The 15,675-nt window shown below is 39.0% G+C and overlaps 1 protein-coding gene across 5 annotated transcripts in view; it reads left to right on the top strand.

Moving 5' to 3' along the window:
- RASSF6 (Ras association domain family member 6) overlaps positions 1-12,501 on the top strand; it is a 30,659-nt gene extending 18,158 nt beyond the window's left edge. For 4 of the 5 annotated variants that reach the window (XM_085304101.1, XM_085304103.1, XM_085304104.1 and 1 more), the window contains 9 exons: positions 3,294-3,372; positions 4,399-4,550; positions 6,661-6,752; positions 7,199-7,383; positions 7,834-7,935; positions 9,221-9,272; positions 10,270-10,388; positions 10,473-10,570; positions 11,354-12,501. In XM_085304101.1, coding sequence (XP_085160227.1) covers positions 3,294-3,372; positions 4,399-4,550; positions 6,661-6,752; positions 7,199-7,383; positions 7,834-7,935; positions 9,221-9,272; positions 10,270-10,388; positions 10,473-10,570; positions 11,354-11,429 — 955 coding nt within the window. In that variant the 3' untranslated portion in view covers positions 11,430-12,501. Of the gene's footprint in view, positions 1-3,293; positions 3,373-4,398; positions 4,551-6,660; positions 6,753-7,198; positions 7,384-7,833; positions 7,936-9,220; positions 9,273-10,269; positions 10,389-10,472; positions 10,641-11,353 lie in introns of all 5 variants that reach the window. The other variant, XR_014895763.1, reaches the window with a different exon arrangement.
- Positions 12,502-15,675: the final 3,174 nt, after the last annotated feature.

The raw sequence follows: 15,675 nt of genomic DNA on the forward strand, positions 1-15,675 counted from the left end.
CTGGTTTGCCAAGCGTAAGAAGAGTTATGTTTTATGTGTCTCGCATGCATGCTCAGAAGGTCTGTCACTACACATGTCCAAAAAAATATGGGTTTCATACTTGCACCTAAATCTGCAGTTATATCTGGATTGTGCCTGTGTGTGAGGCTCAAATGTGCTTAGTTTGGCTTACCTGTAGCCAGTATGATGAAAATTTGACTTTTACCTGATTCATACCTAATCCCATGATGACTTTGCYTTTTGGTGGGATAACTTAAACACAATCCCTTGTAGCTTCATAGCTCGTTAAATATGAAGGACCAGTAACAAGCCATTCCAGCACAGCGGAAACGAAGGCTTTGAACAGTCACAGTAACAGGATTTAAAATGTAAGTAGCTTCAAGTAAAAGTTAAAAATGATGCTTTGGAGCCCAACTCTTGGTTGATACCTCCTGAATTGTATTGTCAAGTATTTATAATGGGTTGTYAAAGTCAGTGGTTTAAATCCAGGGTGCTTTGGAGAAAATGCAGTTAATCTTATGGAGTTCAGCGGGTAAAAGATCTTGCCCTAATCTTACCAGCTGAATAAAAGCCATTTATCTCTTCTCCTCTCTCCTTCCATGTCACAGAAGGGCGTGGGGGAGGAAGCACTGAGCAGTATGGCACTGCTAAGGYCAATCAATTAAGTGGAATAAATGAGGGATACACTGTGCCAGGGAAAGCCTTTCATCACACRTGCTACCTGTGCCTACTCCTGTTTAATGAGCCTCCTCGCTGTGCCATTTCCCACTSCAGTGCATCCGAAGGGTCGAGCCTGGGGGAAGGTGAAGTTCTCACTGAGCAGYTGAAGTGTTGGGCTCTCGGGCAGCAGCTCGGCTGCAGGGTGCATCTGTTCCAACTCTAGTGTTTTGCCTCTACATGGTGTCAGATGTCTGTCTATGTGGTGTCAGATGACTGTGTAAGCCTCTTGTTCCCCTCACTCTGCCCACAAAAAAGAAGCAGGTACTTTAGATCTGTTTCCTGTGTAGAAAAATGCACCATGACGTAGTTCTGCTTAGTATTATCCAGAGACGCTGCTTAGTATTACCCAGAGATGTTCTGTTTTCCAGATGCTTTAGGTATGTGGAAATGGATGAGAGGTGAATGAGAAACATGACAGAGCAGAAGGCGTTTGCTCTGAAATGAGATCTCAGAGAGTGTAGACAAGAGAGAGTGAAGGTGCAAGGTGACTGCATATGTTCTAAGTCACATCTGCGTATGTTCTAAGTCACATAAGAGGGTATATGGAGTAGTAATAAGGTGCTGTGATGGAGTTGGAGAGAAGATCCTTTGGTTGACAGATTGATACGCTTAAAATCACACATAGCAACCAGTCAGCCCAAGTGTTTCCATCTGTGCTATCTGTATTTTTATTTATTTMTTTATTTATTTATTTTTACTGAATTCATCCCTTCCTCTTTTCTGGTATCAATTGCATGCAGTTTGTCTTAAGTGAGATCGYCTGAACGCTGTTAACAGTTAACAATCAACAACCAATCCTTACCTCTCCAAGCAGTCTTTTCCCAAGCTTTGTTACCCTTGCTATTTGAAATAGCCTTCCTGAATTGTAGTCTAGATCTTCSTTGGTTTATAATTGGTGTGAGAAAGAGCATTTTCTTGATGGTTCTGAAACACATACTGTTTACAATTCTGTCTGTGTTCAGTYCTCTCTAGAACAAACTGTGGCTAATTTCCTCTCTTCCCCCTCCCTCCCTTTTTTTTTAATAGCTCACACTACTTGACATTTGCCTTGCTCTCCTTTAGATTTCATTGAATTAATGATGTGTAACAGTAGCACTTCAAGGCAGCATCCTTTACCAAATCCACCCTTGAGGGATAATTCAAGTAGACTTGCTCTGAACACTGTATTCCTGTATATACATATTTGTATGGTGGTTAAATTTTGTGCGACAGCATGGCATTGCTTACTTGTGATCAGCTGGTGCTTAGCAGTAGCCAGAAGGTGCTCTTCTGCACTACTGCTGCCTAAGCAATCGTTCCCTGTTCTGTGTTTGTGCATTCGATTATCTCATGTGTCATTTGTTGTTTCTTCCACAATTACAAGGCTCACATGCTCCTTGTGTCAGTGGTGTGATCTGGTTGCTGCACCAAAGCTGTCCTAATGGTCTGCAGGTGCTAACTGAGCAGTGCATGTAGGAGCAGCGTTTGCACAGGGTGTCAGTTGGACTGTGGCTTTAACCACCTGGAATGTCATGGGTGTGCAGTGCGTGTGCCTGTTGACTGCTTACACTCTCTGGATATTGAGTAGCACAGTCACAGATATCGGTCTGAGCTGACTGCTGAAGTTTTCCAGTAGATCCGGAAATCCCATGCTTAAAATCAAGTAGCCAAAGTACTTTTTTCCAAGGGGARGAGGAGGCTACAACCTGGAAACTTGGACTTACCAGTAGCTCTGTTTTGGCTATTTTGAAAAGTCCTGAAGTTTGAAAAGGTTTCTAAAACCTTCTCTGTTCCTCAGACTGATCTGCAGTGTTCTGAATTTATCACGCAAGGGTAGAGATGGATGTGGTTGTCTTTGAAGTTTGTTCTTAAATGTTAAGCTTTATCAGGACCCCTAGCCTTCAGATTGCCTTCCTGTCTCTATGCAGTATTTTCACAGCAAGATGTTGTGCTCCTTTTTTAATTTAATTTTATTGCAGACTGGCTTTCTGTTCGAGATCTGAAAYGATGGGCATGTTTATAACTCTTGCCAGAAGTCTGTTGGCAGGTATTCTGTTCATGTCCATCCCCTCTCCTCTGAGCAATGACTAAATGCAAGCTGTTATGTTGCAAGTAGAAGGCAACTAAAATAGACATAATGTAGATAGTTTAGTAAAAAGAATACTTAGCCGGAGTAGTGTAATGAAAACAATCCAAGTGGTGGGGAGGAGAATGGATTTTATAACCTAACAGAAGTCATTTACAACACTTAGGTATGGGAGTGTTTCTCCTGTTTGTTTCTCCATTCATGACTGTTACAGAAGTTCAAAGTACAAATTATTCTATGGCAGTGTTATTAACATCATGTTAGAATGTGATTAACTCATTTCCTCTCTTTATCAGGTCCTCAAAGAAGCAACTAATAAGCAACCCAGTGTTTCAGACAAAATTTTACTTCGGGAAGATATTGTATTAATCACTAACAAACCCATACAATGTTCCAGTGTGGGTAACAAACACATACAAGGTGTTACTCTGCCCCTGGATTAGCACCTGGATTTTACAGTGATAGAGCAAGAGTAAAATGATTCTTCCATTATGATCTTTTCTTTCAGAGAGCAGCTAAGTTCTCTGCTGAAGACATATAACTCTTATTATTCTGATCAAGAAAACCTGCAGCTGTCATATAGTCAGGTAAGGAATCCATGCAAGAGCAATATTTCATACAAAAATCATAATGTTATTGTAGGAAAAGCTCTAATGGGTGCTGATATTGAATGCAGCTGGACTACAAACAATCTAGAATATTTGTTGCACGTCAGTGTATTAGATGTCATTTTAATCAAAATATAGAGCTGACAATACACCAAAGCATGTGCTAAAGCCAAATTTCATGACGAGAAGAGAGCAGAAACGGGTATGCTTAGAATAGCAGGGGTGTCAAATGTATAGCAGCGTAATCTCCATGCCATCCTGCTCTTCAGTGTATCACTGAAAACCATTCTTCAGGTCTAGCTCTCAAGCCTTATCTCCAGAGTTCAGAAAGAGTGTAACTGCACATTTTCCTGCAACATGCAGCTCCCASCCTGCCTCCTTAGCTTGAACCAATGGAGTGGCAGGACCTGGGTAGGCTGCCAGTCTCTTCTCAAATGTGGACCTCCAAAACAGTGAAAATGCTTGTTACAATAGCCTCGGTATCTTCCCTTGACAGAGACCAGAAGAGTCTGTGCTGTACTGTGAAGCTAAAGGACTGATGATTGCACGTGTCTTGTCTCTAGTATCACAGAATCCTTGGTTTTAAGGTGCAAACTCTTTCACAGGTTAGGCTTCTGTTCTTCAGCTGTTATCAGGAACCAAAAAACCGCTTGCTTCTGGGGGAGGAAATCCTGAGGAAAAGCAGTATGAAAATGGCTAGTCCTTAGTTCTCCATCCTGACTCGCTCTGCAGTGAGAGAGTTGTATTGCAGCAAGAATGGGTACTGATAAGGTCTTTTGRGGTGAGGCAGTGCTCCATATGAGCAAGGACAATTTCATTAACTTCAAACTCCTCTTTAACCTGCAATTGTTTTTCCCTTTACCGTTTCCTTAGCACCCTAATTTTATAGTTGTAGCCAAATGGAGGATAGCTACAGATTACACTTGGACTTGTAGCCTGTGTTATTACAGTCAGTAAGTACTGATCATTCCTCCCTTTCCTTTGCTTTTTTTGTTTGTTTTTCAGACAGAAGGCAGCAAACCATTTATTGAAGGAATCTTGTCAATATTTTGGGGAATCCGACACCCTATCCGATTAAAAATTCAGGATGAGAAACAGATACCTTCTTTTGTTACCTTGAAATCAACAGAGAATGTGGGTTTGTTCACCAGTAAAAGGTAGTGTTTTTACTACTATAAGGAGAAGGTAGACTGATATTTCAAGAAAACTCATGTGAGTGGCTGCACTGGGTATGGTGCTTGTATCCCAGATTTCCCAAAGGCTGCAGCGGTCACTTGCACAGTAGGACTCAGAGCCAAGTGTAACAGAGGTTCCTCTGGCTTTTCAGTGACTGCTGCTGCACAGAAAGGTGCATCTTTAATAGGTCTACCTTTTAGCTTTAAATTGGTTAAGAAGATGAAGAATGAGCTTCCTCTTTTCTGTATTGACTGTTTCCAAACAAGTAGCAGGTAATTGAGAAGGCTCCGTCTTGCTGTGCTGGAAGAATAGCACTTTTGCCTCTCCGACTTCAAGAGCAGCAAATGTTTAGCCCTTCCCCCAGGAAATCCTAGGAGAAGTGAAGCTCCCATGTCTGCAWCTTTCCCCAGGCTCACCTTTGCTCAGCAAGCAACCTGCCACATTTTGGTCTACCTGTGCTAGCTCTGAAAGACCCTGTATTGGTAGGCATTGTATGGCAGGAAGCAAAAAGCTGGTAATGTGKAGCTGGTAAAGCTAAGTGATTCCCTATCCCGGGTTACTTTCTCAAATATTCAAAGTGTAACATCATTGCTTTGCAAGGCAAAGTTTTAATTGGGGGACTAATACTGACTTTGTCCATGCTAAGTTGGATGTTACAAAGCATTATAAATGGACACAGATCAGCTATTCCTTCAGGCTATTGCCTATGAGATTGTGTGTCTAAGTGCAGTGTGTTGATCTGGATCCTGCTATGTTTGCCAGAGGTTTAAGTTTGTTTAGGTGCTTAGAATATTTCCTTTTCTGTTTCTAATGTTATTTTTCCAGCCTTGGCTGGTGATTTTTGGATTATATTTGACAAGCTGAAGCAGAGTAGTGTGTAATATGAAAACTGAGCCAATGTTTATTCTGAATGTTTTCMTGATAAATATATTAAATATTAAAGAGCTCTTTATCTTCATTATCCATTGTCTTGGGTTGCATGCGGTATTAGAGTGAATTATGGATTATATTCTATGCTCGTTGCAGATGTACAGCTCCAGCAAAGCTGGGGACAATCTTTCTATCTCTTGCTATTGAAGTTAATGGGTAACCTAACAGGAGTAATCAGTAAAGAACTTGAGTCTCAGGCAAAACTTGTTCACTTTGTTTACCCTGAATAGGCCTGTTGATACTGCCTGCATGTGGCCTGTAGGTCCATTCTGGCAGTTAAAGTTTTGCTCTGTCTTTTATTTCTTGAAAAATATACTACTACTAATAGATTTGAATCTTAAAGTAAGTATTCATTCACGATCACAGAAATGTGAAACTGCCCAGACATGCTTTAAGGTATGCAGAACAGCTTGACTGTTTGATCTTGGATGTTTTAAACGCACGGAAAAAACTGAGATATGCATTTGGCATTTTCGCTGGAGTTGGTTGAATATTATTTTAAATATGTATAGAATTTTTAAAAAAATTTCTATAAATTGGTTATCTACTGTTCTCTGTCCAAACAGTAACTGGCCAGAGAATTTTTGCTGAGAATTTATTCAATGAATTRTGGAAATAAAGAGATAAACACCTTGGTTTTAAAAATCCAACTTTATCTCAGACCTGAGAGAGCTGAATTGAATTCTTGTTCTCCTACAGAGTTGGTTTGGATAGCACTAGGGGCTAGTACAGTAATTTATTATTTCATATATACCAGAGCTGTCTCTGGATATTTAGACCACAAAGTGTTAGGAGCTTGGGTTTTTTTTCTTTGTTTTTTTTGTTTTCTGTCTGTCTATGGTATCTTACCTGTGATCATTCTAGAACATGGCTATAGAAGAGATTGAAGAATTACTGCAAATAATTTAAGAGGCATCTTGCTTCAACATCCAACAATCTCTAAATAGGATTATGCCTTTGGGATCTGCAGTCATATCACACTTTACTTACWGTAGTTGTATTATGAGCTAGAATTACTGGCTTCATATACTTCATAGAAACTATAATCATGTTCTGTAAACTTTTAAACAGGGATAGAAATGCATTATATGAAGCCTGGCTACAAAATAAATTGAACTCACTGGGCGAATGAAGAACAATCAACTATGTTTGCTATTTCAGGGGAATGACACGCTGGGGAGAATTTGATAATCTGCATCATATTAGTGGGGAGACATTGAATTCTGCAGAAGAAAAGTCAAACTTGGAGAAAAGTTAGTATTGCTGCTCTTCTTACATTCACTGGCAAACTTTGTGACTGTGCAAAAATAATTTGACATAGTAAGTCTTCCCCACAGGTAAAATAGTATCTATCTTTTCCTATGTTTAACATCTATTACATGCTARTAAAATGCTGAAACAGAAATGCTGCCGTATAACTGGTTAGTGAAAATATTACTGTACAGGTAATTTTCCAAGTGGCCCATACTAGTTGATTGTTTTCACTGAAGAAGTTATTTCCACAAAGAATACAAAATACTGAACTGTGGCCTGTGGTTGCTGCAGCTCTTTGACTCTGATATGCATGTCCTTCCCCTTCTTCCTTCTCCTACCCCCACAAGAAGCCCTTGATTGAGAACCTTCCTTCATTCTGTGATAGTATTGGCAAASAGGGTAGAGCAGCTGTACAATATGCTGATGCAGTTTCATTTTTGTCCAGGTTATTCATGTTATGAAAGCAGCACTCTGAAGTCCAAGAGCGAGCAGGAACATGACTCTGCTACCCTGCCCAGAGCCCTAAGYAATGCTGCAGTGCTGAGGAAGAGGACCAAGTTCCCCATGATAGCAAGAACAGAAGTGGAAACTCACAGGTTTTCTATTAATGGCCATTTCTACAACTACGAGGTGTGAAAAGTTGCCTATTTATGCTTGTGTTCCTTCACCTGAAGCTGGGTACTGGGGCATATGGAAATCTCCAGAGAGCTTTTGGACACCCTCTCCTGGAGCCCTCGTAGCCAGGGAGGCTCTGTCTCGTCTGTGGGGCCTGGCCTGTGTCACTGAGCCTTGGGCCCTGCCTCCAGGRTTTGGCTTCGGGTCCATTCGGGAAGGCAGGTTGCAGGTGTGCATGGCTGCTGTGTGGTAGTGGTGTTTATGGCGGTCCTGCATCCTGCAGGAGGAGACCATTCCCTTCTCCTGAGCACACCGCTTGCCCTTCCCTTTAAGGCAGCAGTGGCAGTGTACCTGACCATTTTCTTTATCCYGGAGCTTTGCTATATTTAGACTCTTTGGATCGCAGCCATTCAGTACAGCAGTTTGCTTATTTGTGCCGTTGTTGCTGCTGGTCTTATTTTCTAGACATCAGTTTTCACTCCAGCTTTTGGATCAGAAACGAAAATAAGAATAAACAGCCATATGAGAACAAGAGAAGTAATAGAGCAATTGCTTCGAAAGTTTAAGGTAAGTTTCTGTGTCTACAGAGGCAAGTACAGCTGCATTCTAGGAAAGTTAACTCTAGGGTGTAACACTAGTGCTGTCTGTTGCGAGAAAGAATGGAAATAACTGGAAGGATAGTGCACAGAACACATCATAAAAAACAAAAAACAAAACAAAACAAAAAAAAAAAACCCACCTGGGCCATTTCTAAGGAGGAAGATAGGTTTTATTTTACAAGTGGTTCAAGGTTGTTTGACTCTAGGGAATGTATATTAAATATATACTGTCAGAGAATGGGTTTTCTATAATCGAATTCACAGGAAGGGAAAAAGCTGCCACATACTTACCTTTTCCTAGCACAGAGAAGACATTTGTTTAATGCACGTGGCCATGCTTCCCTCTAGTGACAGGCACTGCTAATAGTATTTTGCTAAAAGCAAAAGGAATTCTAACTTAATTTAGTCCAAGTGTTTGGGCTAAATAAATTAGGCTAGATCTGGGCACACAGGAAGCTCCAGAAAGTTAGATTTAAAACTAATACTCAAAATCGGTGCCATAATGTCTGGAATTCCTTTTCTTCAGAAGCTTATTTGGTACTGTCTTCTGTTAACATAGCTATATTTGGTTAGAAATATATTTACTTTGGTTCTTTGTTTATCTCAAATGTTTAATTCTACTTAAGCTACATAGACAAGTAGCAAAAATAATAGTAAAATAAATTATTTAAAGATGTTGCTATTGCATGATGACATTATACAGACAGAAAAGTGAGGTGAAGTAGTAAAAGGAGAACTTAACTTCTATGAATAGTATCATAATGAAGTAAAGTTGTAGAGAGTAAGTCAAAAAATAAGTATGTTCAAAATGACCACTGTTTTCTAAACATGGTCATGCAGGCTAGTGAATGGGAAGAGATCTCAGGTTTTTGTCTTGATGCCAATACTCTTGGTAAATCTGATTGATTGTCACCTAAGAGATTTGTATGAACTTACTATGGACTTTTCGAGGAAACAAGACTGCAAGGATCTAGTGTTTTCTAAGATGATTGATTGCTGTTTGGGGAAATGGTAGCTTTTGTAATCATGTAATCATTTTGTAATCATTGTTCAGCCCAGAGACAATGAAAATGGCAGTGTAGTTTGATACTGTATTCAAATAGAGTATGTTAACTCTTCTGTAGAGGGAGGCCCAATCTCAGACTTTGATTTGGACTTCTGACTTGAGAAACGTGTTGAGTGTCTACTGACAATGAAATGCTAGAGAAGCATATCAATCAGTCTGAAATGACTTTGTTTTTTGCATTTAACAGATAGAAAACAGTCCACTTGAATTTGCACTTTATATTATCCATGCATCAGGAGGTAAGCCAGACATTGCTGTATGATTGCTTCCCCTTTAATTATCCTCTGTGCACATGTGGGGACCACTCCCCTAGGTGTGACAGAATCAGTTGCTGGCATGTGTCATTGCCCTCATGTCCTGGTGCAGGGTGGGATTTCTACCTTTGGGGAGATATTTAGAGATGTGCATTGTCCTGATGGAGAGGAAAACTAGAATAATCATTTCCTGGGTGCTTTTTCCTGCAGAGTCCTGCAAGTACGGTTGGCTCAGACAAATAGACCTTCCCCTCCCCCCCCCCATAATTAAAGACTTGGAGGTGTCTTTTAGCTTTAACTTTTGTTCTTTACGGCACATGGCATCTAGTGATGGCAGGCATCAAGTGGGTGGTTTTGTGAAACATTTTATTTAAAACAAAGGTTCTTAGAGAGTGCTAGGAGAAACCTAGGACGGCTTTGAAATGCTAGCTTGATAAACACATCTCCTAAGCATGTTTCACCTGGAGTTTACAATTTTGAATTGTAGTCCTAGGTACTAGATGTCTGGTCAGAAGTGCTCCATTTTTATGGGAAAAGGTATACTTTTGCAGCATAGTCTACTCTCTGTTTCATTAGGAAAAAGGAAAAATTACCATTCTTAAAAATAATAACTGAAACAATGAGAGAAGACTGAGGAGAAATTATGGCAAATGTGAAGTTGGAAGGATACTTGTGAAAATTAAGCTGCAGATTTTGTTTCAGCCAGTTATGATTGGCTTGGAATCAGTCTCTTAAATGCATACCTGCTCACCTGAATTGTAGCTCCTGTCTGTTGTTGGGTATACCAATTTCTTTCAAAATGTATGGTGTGCATTTAGGTGCCACATCATCCTGCAAATATGTGTTTGAGACTTGTTATCTAATAATTGTATATTAGTCAAAGATAGAATCTTTGCCAAGAAAAAACGACTACTGAGGGCATGAGGTATTTGGAAGCATGGTTTTATGTTCTATGCAACATCTCACTTCTTTTGCATCCCAGAAAAGAAACAACTGAGGAGTGGAGACATTCCCTTACTGCACAGACTCCTACAGGGGCCTTCAGAGAAGATTGCCCAGTTTTTTCTCATGGATAGGAATGCCGAGGAGGTCAGCAGTGATGTACGTATATCATCATTCTAATTGTTCTCAGTATTTTGCCTAATTAACCTATTCACTGATGTGAATTTCTTGCCTTCATGACAGGTTGCTCAGTATATTCAGTTTCATCTTCCCTTTTTGGAATCAATTCTGCATAGACTGAATGAAGAAGAAGAACAGGAGATTCAACAGACAATTGCAAAGTAAATAGGAGTAAAATTAGTGGGTTCACTGTCAGCGCAAGAGAATTACAATTACGGGTTGGCTCAAGAGGTGAATGCGTTTATGTAGTAGGAGGAAGTTTGTGCTGTACTATGACTAGTTACATTAAACTTTGTGGTTTTATAATATTTGTTATATCCTGAATCCCTAGATCAGCTGTTCTTAAAGCTTTCAGAATAAATGCTAGACTATATCTATGACATCCGATAAAGATTTGACAGAAGTAACCCAGTGATAAGGGAGCTTGACGGTTWATTTCTATTTTACCTCATTTGTCTTCTGAGCCTTAGACTAGTTTCTGAGCTTCKGTTTGCTGTGATCTATTTCCCTGGAGGGTATAAATGCATTAAATATTGTGGTAGTATTTAGGTAGCATAGCATTTCATCTAGACACTTACAAAATCCATAGTACCTCTTTAAAACTTCCATTCTAATTAATTGCTTGAGTTCTGATAGTAGYTTGAAATACACAACAAGTATGAGGGCCTCTTAGAAATGCACCAGTAGCCCTAAACATATGGGAGACCTGAGATCAAAAGCAGTGCCATTCTACACTAGCCGAGAATCTGTTATCAAACAGCCATCTGATAATCATTTTGAATAGAAATTGCCAGGGAATGTAAAGGAAAAGGTAATGCTTGCCATTTTCGATCAGAAAAGCTTTCATTAAAGTATTTTTTACCCGTTCAACTAGCATGTTAAAATTTGTGTAGGATTTTGGCAGTTCTGTGTTACTAAATGCCTCCTCTTTCTCTTTGTCTCAGATATCTTAAAGAGAAGAATATGATATGCCAGCACCTTCATAGTCGAACTGTTAAAAAAACTGAGACTACTGTTTGATATGAATGGCCTATTGTGAATACTACCCACGACCTGTGCCAAAAAACAGTCAGTATATTGTCTTGATCCTTGAAATATTACAAATGTGGCATAACTGAAGAACACTTTAAGCACAAGGGCGTTTAAATTTTTAAAGTTTCTTTTGATTATGCAACTGAGACTGAACCTACTTCATTACAGCTCTGGAATACAAACTGGGAACCACCTTAGAAGATGCATGAAAKTCTCCAAATAGTAAATAGTGAGTCCAACTCAAAAAGTTGACGGAAGGGGAAAAAATCCTGTGAAAAGCACAAAGCTTTGAAACCTACTTATTTGCAAGCCATTGCCAGGTGTGTTCCATAAAATAAAAATGTTGCAATTAGCCATGTGTTAAACATATCAACAAAAAGAACAGAAAGTACATGGCTTTTCTTGTATTAGAGAAACCTTGAATTTAATTAGAAAAAAGCTTTTTAGTAGATTGAAGTGACAAAGGATATTTAGGTACCTAAGATTGCAGTTAGGCTTTTCAGTTAACTTGAAAAAACACCTACACAAGCAAGGTGCCTGAAATCCCACTGCTTTTAGATTGGTCATTACCTAACTCACATAAGCTTTGAGTTACCACTTTAAAAAACTGAAAATCTGCTTTATAGCTACTAAGCTCTTGAACATAGCAGTGAATTTCTCTCAAATGCCTCTTAAACTGCAAAGTAGGAGCTCTTGTGAAATATTGTTGAATCTGCTTGATCAGTTTCTGGATGACATCTCAGCTATTTTTGTTGTTGTTGAAACGTAAGCTATGACTTGCTCCTCTACATGTTTTATATTTGAAGATTGAAATGAAAAGTGTTTGGTAAGAAAGATTAAAGGACTGTAACCTTGATCATAGCCATGATGGGTCATGTAGGGTTGGGGCTGGCATCCTTTCCCYGTGATCCTGGAGATGCAGTTTTTGGACAGTCTACTGCCCCAGCACAGCACACCACAGTTAATTTTGTGGTCCTGTCTGGTCAAGTCATGCCAAGTAGAAAAGCTCAAGTTGCAGAGATGTAAATAAAATTCAAGTCATGCACAAACTGCCCTCCTATATTGGTTTGTTTTTGTTACGTGGTACCTGTGTTTCTCCTCAGCTGTCATTTTCTTATGAAGAAGACACAGGATAAACACTGTGTGAGGGAGGGAATCACAGTGCAGAAAGTCCTGCTTAGAAATCATGTGGAATAAATGAGATAAGAAAAAAAAAACTTGGATGGTAAGTCAAAAATGAAAAGCAAATATTCTAATTAAAATTATTGTGGCAATCAGGGCAAATAGTTTATTTTAATGWACAGTCTATTATAATTCTGTCCATGAAGATGATTTGTGGCAGGGGAGGACAGAGGAGAGGACTTAAAATAATTAAGCAGTCAAGATATATGGTATTAAGTAACATTTGCCTGAGARGTGCGAATGTCAGTTCCTTAAAATAACAAAAGCATGGATGCAAATGTCATYGAAACTTCCCAAAGGAACCACTCAAATATTTATTTGCCAAGTTTCAGGAGATAGGAAGCTCTACTCAAAACATCAGATGTTTTCCGTGCAAGGTAAGTTCAAATTTTAAGAAAGTCTGCAGTAGTCTACAGTTCAGTTATTGCTTTTACCCCAAAYCAGGCAGAAGTTGCAGTTTTATCAGACTTCTGAAGCCAGGTATGTCTTAGGTAGTAACAGGCTGTTCTCAGGCACTATGTAAGTGTGCTCAACTCAGTATAGGAACAGGCCTCTTCAGCTGGATTTCTATCTTGAGCCTGTCTAAATCACTATACAGCACAAAGCACAATTCAACTGGAAAGCAATATTCAGATAGCTGAAGTTCATGAGCAAGGGGAAAAAAGTATTCTGTACTCRCTGGAGACCTCTAGCTGCTGCTCTGCTCATTGTTTGAACCAGAGTAAAACTGTTCTTTTCTTTCAATGCAACACACAGAGAGGCAGAATTTCACCACAACTATATCAAGCAATCGGTGATCCTATCAAGCTAGTGAAGGATAGGCAGAATACATAACATAAAAAATGTGAATGAGCTTTTAGTCTTACTTCCTGAATAACTTATTTCAAWGTTTTTAAGTGTTCTTTTTCCCCATATGTAATCTGTATGAAAGTATTTCAAGTTGTTTATGCAGACTAGCCCATTTCTCTGTTACAGCTTCCATTTAGTAAATACTTAAATAGTTGTATGAAGATATACTATGAAAATATTGGAGTAAAACTTCCATAATTCATTGGCCTAAATTACAAGCATTCAATGCACAGACTATGTGAAGAAGAGGGAAAATGTTTTCAGCTAGGTTCTCCAATTCCTTATGTATGTACAGTTTCTAAATTGAGCTATTTTTGCAGTCATCTGGCTTTAAATAGTTGAATCCCATTAAGTTCACTTGTGTGGCTGAACTGGGACCAAGGTACTGGAGAAAAAGACTGTGGAGTCGAGCATAGATTATATATAGCATGTGCTGGGTTTTAAGCACTAGTGAAATAAAACTGCCACATCTCTGTGGTGATAGTTCTTCATGGATACTGCAATCATTTAAGTGAATTATATGTTGAGTATAGACAAGGACAAGGGAAGAATTTATCCCATGGCATTATTTGGTATGGAAAGTAACAAGTAACACAGTGAATGTTTCACACACAAACATGAAAGTGGAAAAAAAAAGGGGGGGTTTCTCTTGAATCCAGTCCTAAGGTCTTAACAATTTATGGAAAGCAAACAAACACAGTGCAGAATTTATCTCATTTTTCTACTACCAAGCTGCACAGTGAGARAAATTCTGAGTCATCACTGGAATTCAAAACAAAGAAAAACCCAAATCACCTCCACAAATTCATTCCAGAGGACTGATTTTCATCAGAACATAAAATCCTAAGAAAATGCTGTGCTAAAAGAAACCTTGGATGGTCTTTTRTCATTTTCTGTATTCAAAGCATCACTGATGTTTTGGTAATGCCTGTCCAATACATGTGTGTCTCTTTCAGAGCTCCCCAGTGATGGAGGCTCCTTGCTTTTCCCAGCCTGTTAATCCTTGTGCTTTATTCTCCCAGCTGTGCACAGGGTCAGGCCCTTCTTCATCCTGAGATTGGCCTTTTGTGTATATGAAGATCTGCGTGTTCATGCAGCATCTCTTCCTTAAGCCAAACGGCCCTAATCTGTTCTGTCTTTGTTTTCTGAATCCTTGACTATTACCCCCTGCTCTTGTTTCAGCTGAAGTTTTTTTCCAAGAAGTGAAGTACCCAAGATTTGTCTTAACACTCTGGCAAAGCCCTTACTAGTGGTGGGGAAAATGGAGTAATGATGCTGTGTGCTACAGGCCATGCTCCAGTTTATACCCCAGTATGCAAGCAAGATGCCAGTCTCTCATCATCAGCAAAACACTCGTGACTCGGGCAACTTGTGATTTGTTGCAACGGTGTTGTTATCCATACAAGTCCCTAATAAGTAGCTTTCTTGTACTAAAATTCTGCATCTGCTTAATCATGCCAATGTTAGATGTTAAGTTTGTCCTAATATAATGTACATGGGTTTTTCTAGCGTATTCCTGTAATCTGCTAAGATCATTTTGACATAAAACATTGCAAACACATTTACCAGGAGTTTGGGTGTTATATTCTGTCTTGCCCTTGACATTTGGCTAATCTGTCATCTTCATTGTCCTGTTCAGGGTTCCCAAGATAACTTTTTTTTTTTCCTGTGCTTGAAGGCACCTTTATAATTACCCTTATACTGTAACAGCAGCCTATATTAATGAATGAATGCTGTATTTCAATGGTAGTGCTATAAAAACGCAAAAATAATCCCCTGATGATTCAAAAACAATTTGGAAGTGGTCAAAAGCATTTTTTTTTTTAGTGGCATTTGTATTAATACTTGATAAGTTTAAGATTGAAATACTTTTTTTTTTTTTTTTTTTTTTTTCCCTTCTCTCAATCTGACTGGTACAAAAAGAATAATAATCCATCACATAAGCTGGTTGTATCTAAACCCTGAATTTCCATTTATTCAACTTATTTTTTCTATGGATTTATTTAAAATGATACAAGAATCTGTCTGGACACACCAGATTAGGTTTAAGGTTTTTGTTTCAGTTTAACTTTTATCTTTGATTATTTTGAATCAAGTTGATATGCGCCAGATATGAAGTTCGCACACAAGTTTCTCCCCTGTCTGAGTTAAATTGAAGCATACATCTGTCTTTCAGTTAAGCTGAGCTTTGTAGGCAGACCAA

Source organism: Rhea americana, unplaced genomic scaffold, assembly GCF_003343005.1.
Source record: "Rhea americana isolate MKP2758 unplaced genomic scaffold, rheAme1 scaffold_203, whole genome shotgun sequence".
NCBI lineage: Eukaryota > Metazoa > Chordata > Aves > Rheiformes > Rheidae > Rhea > Rhea americana.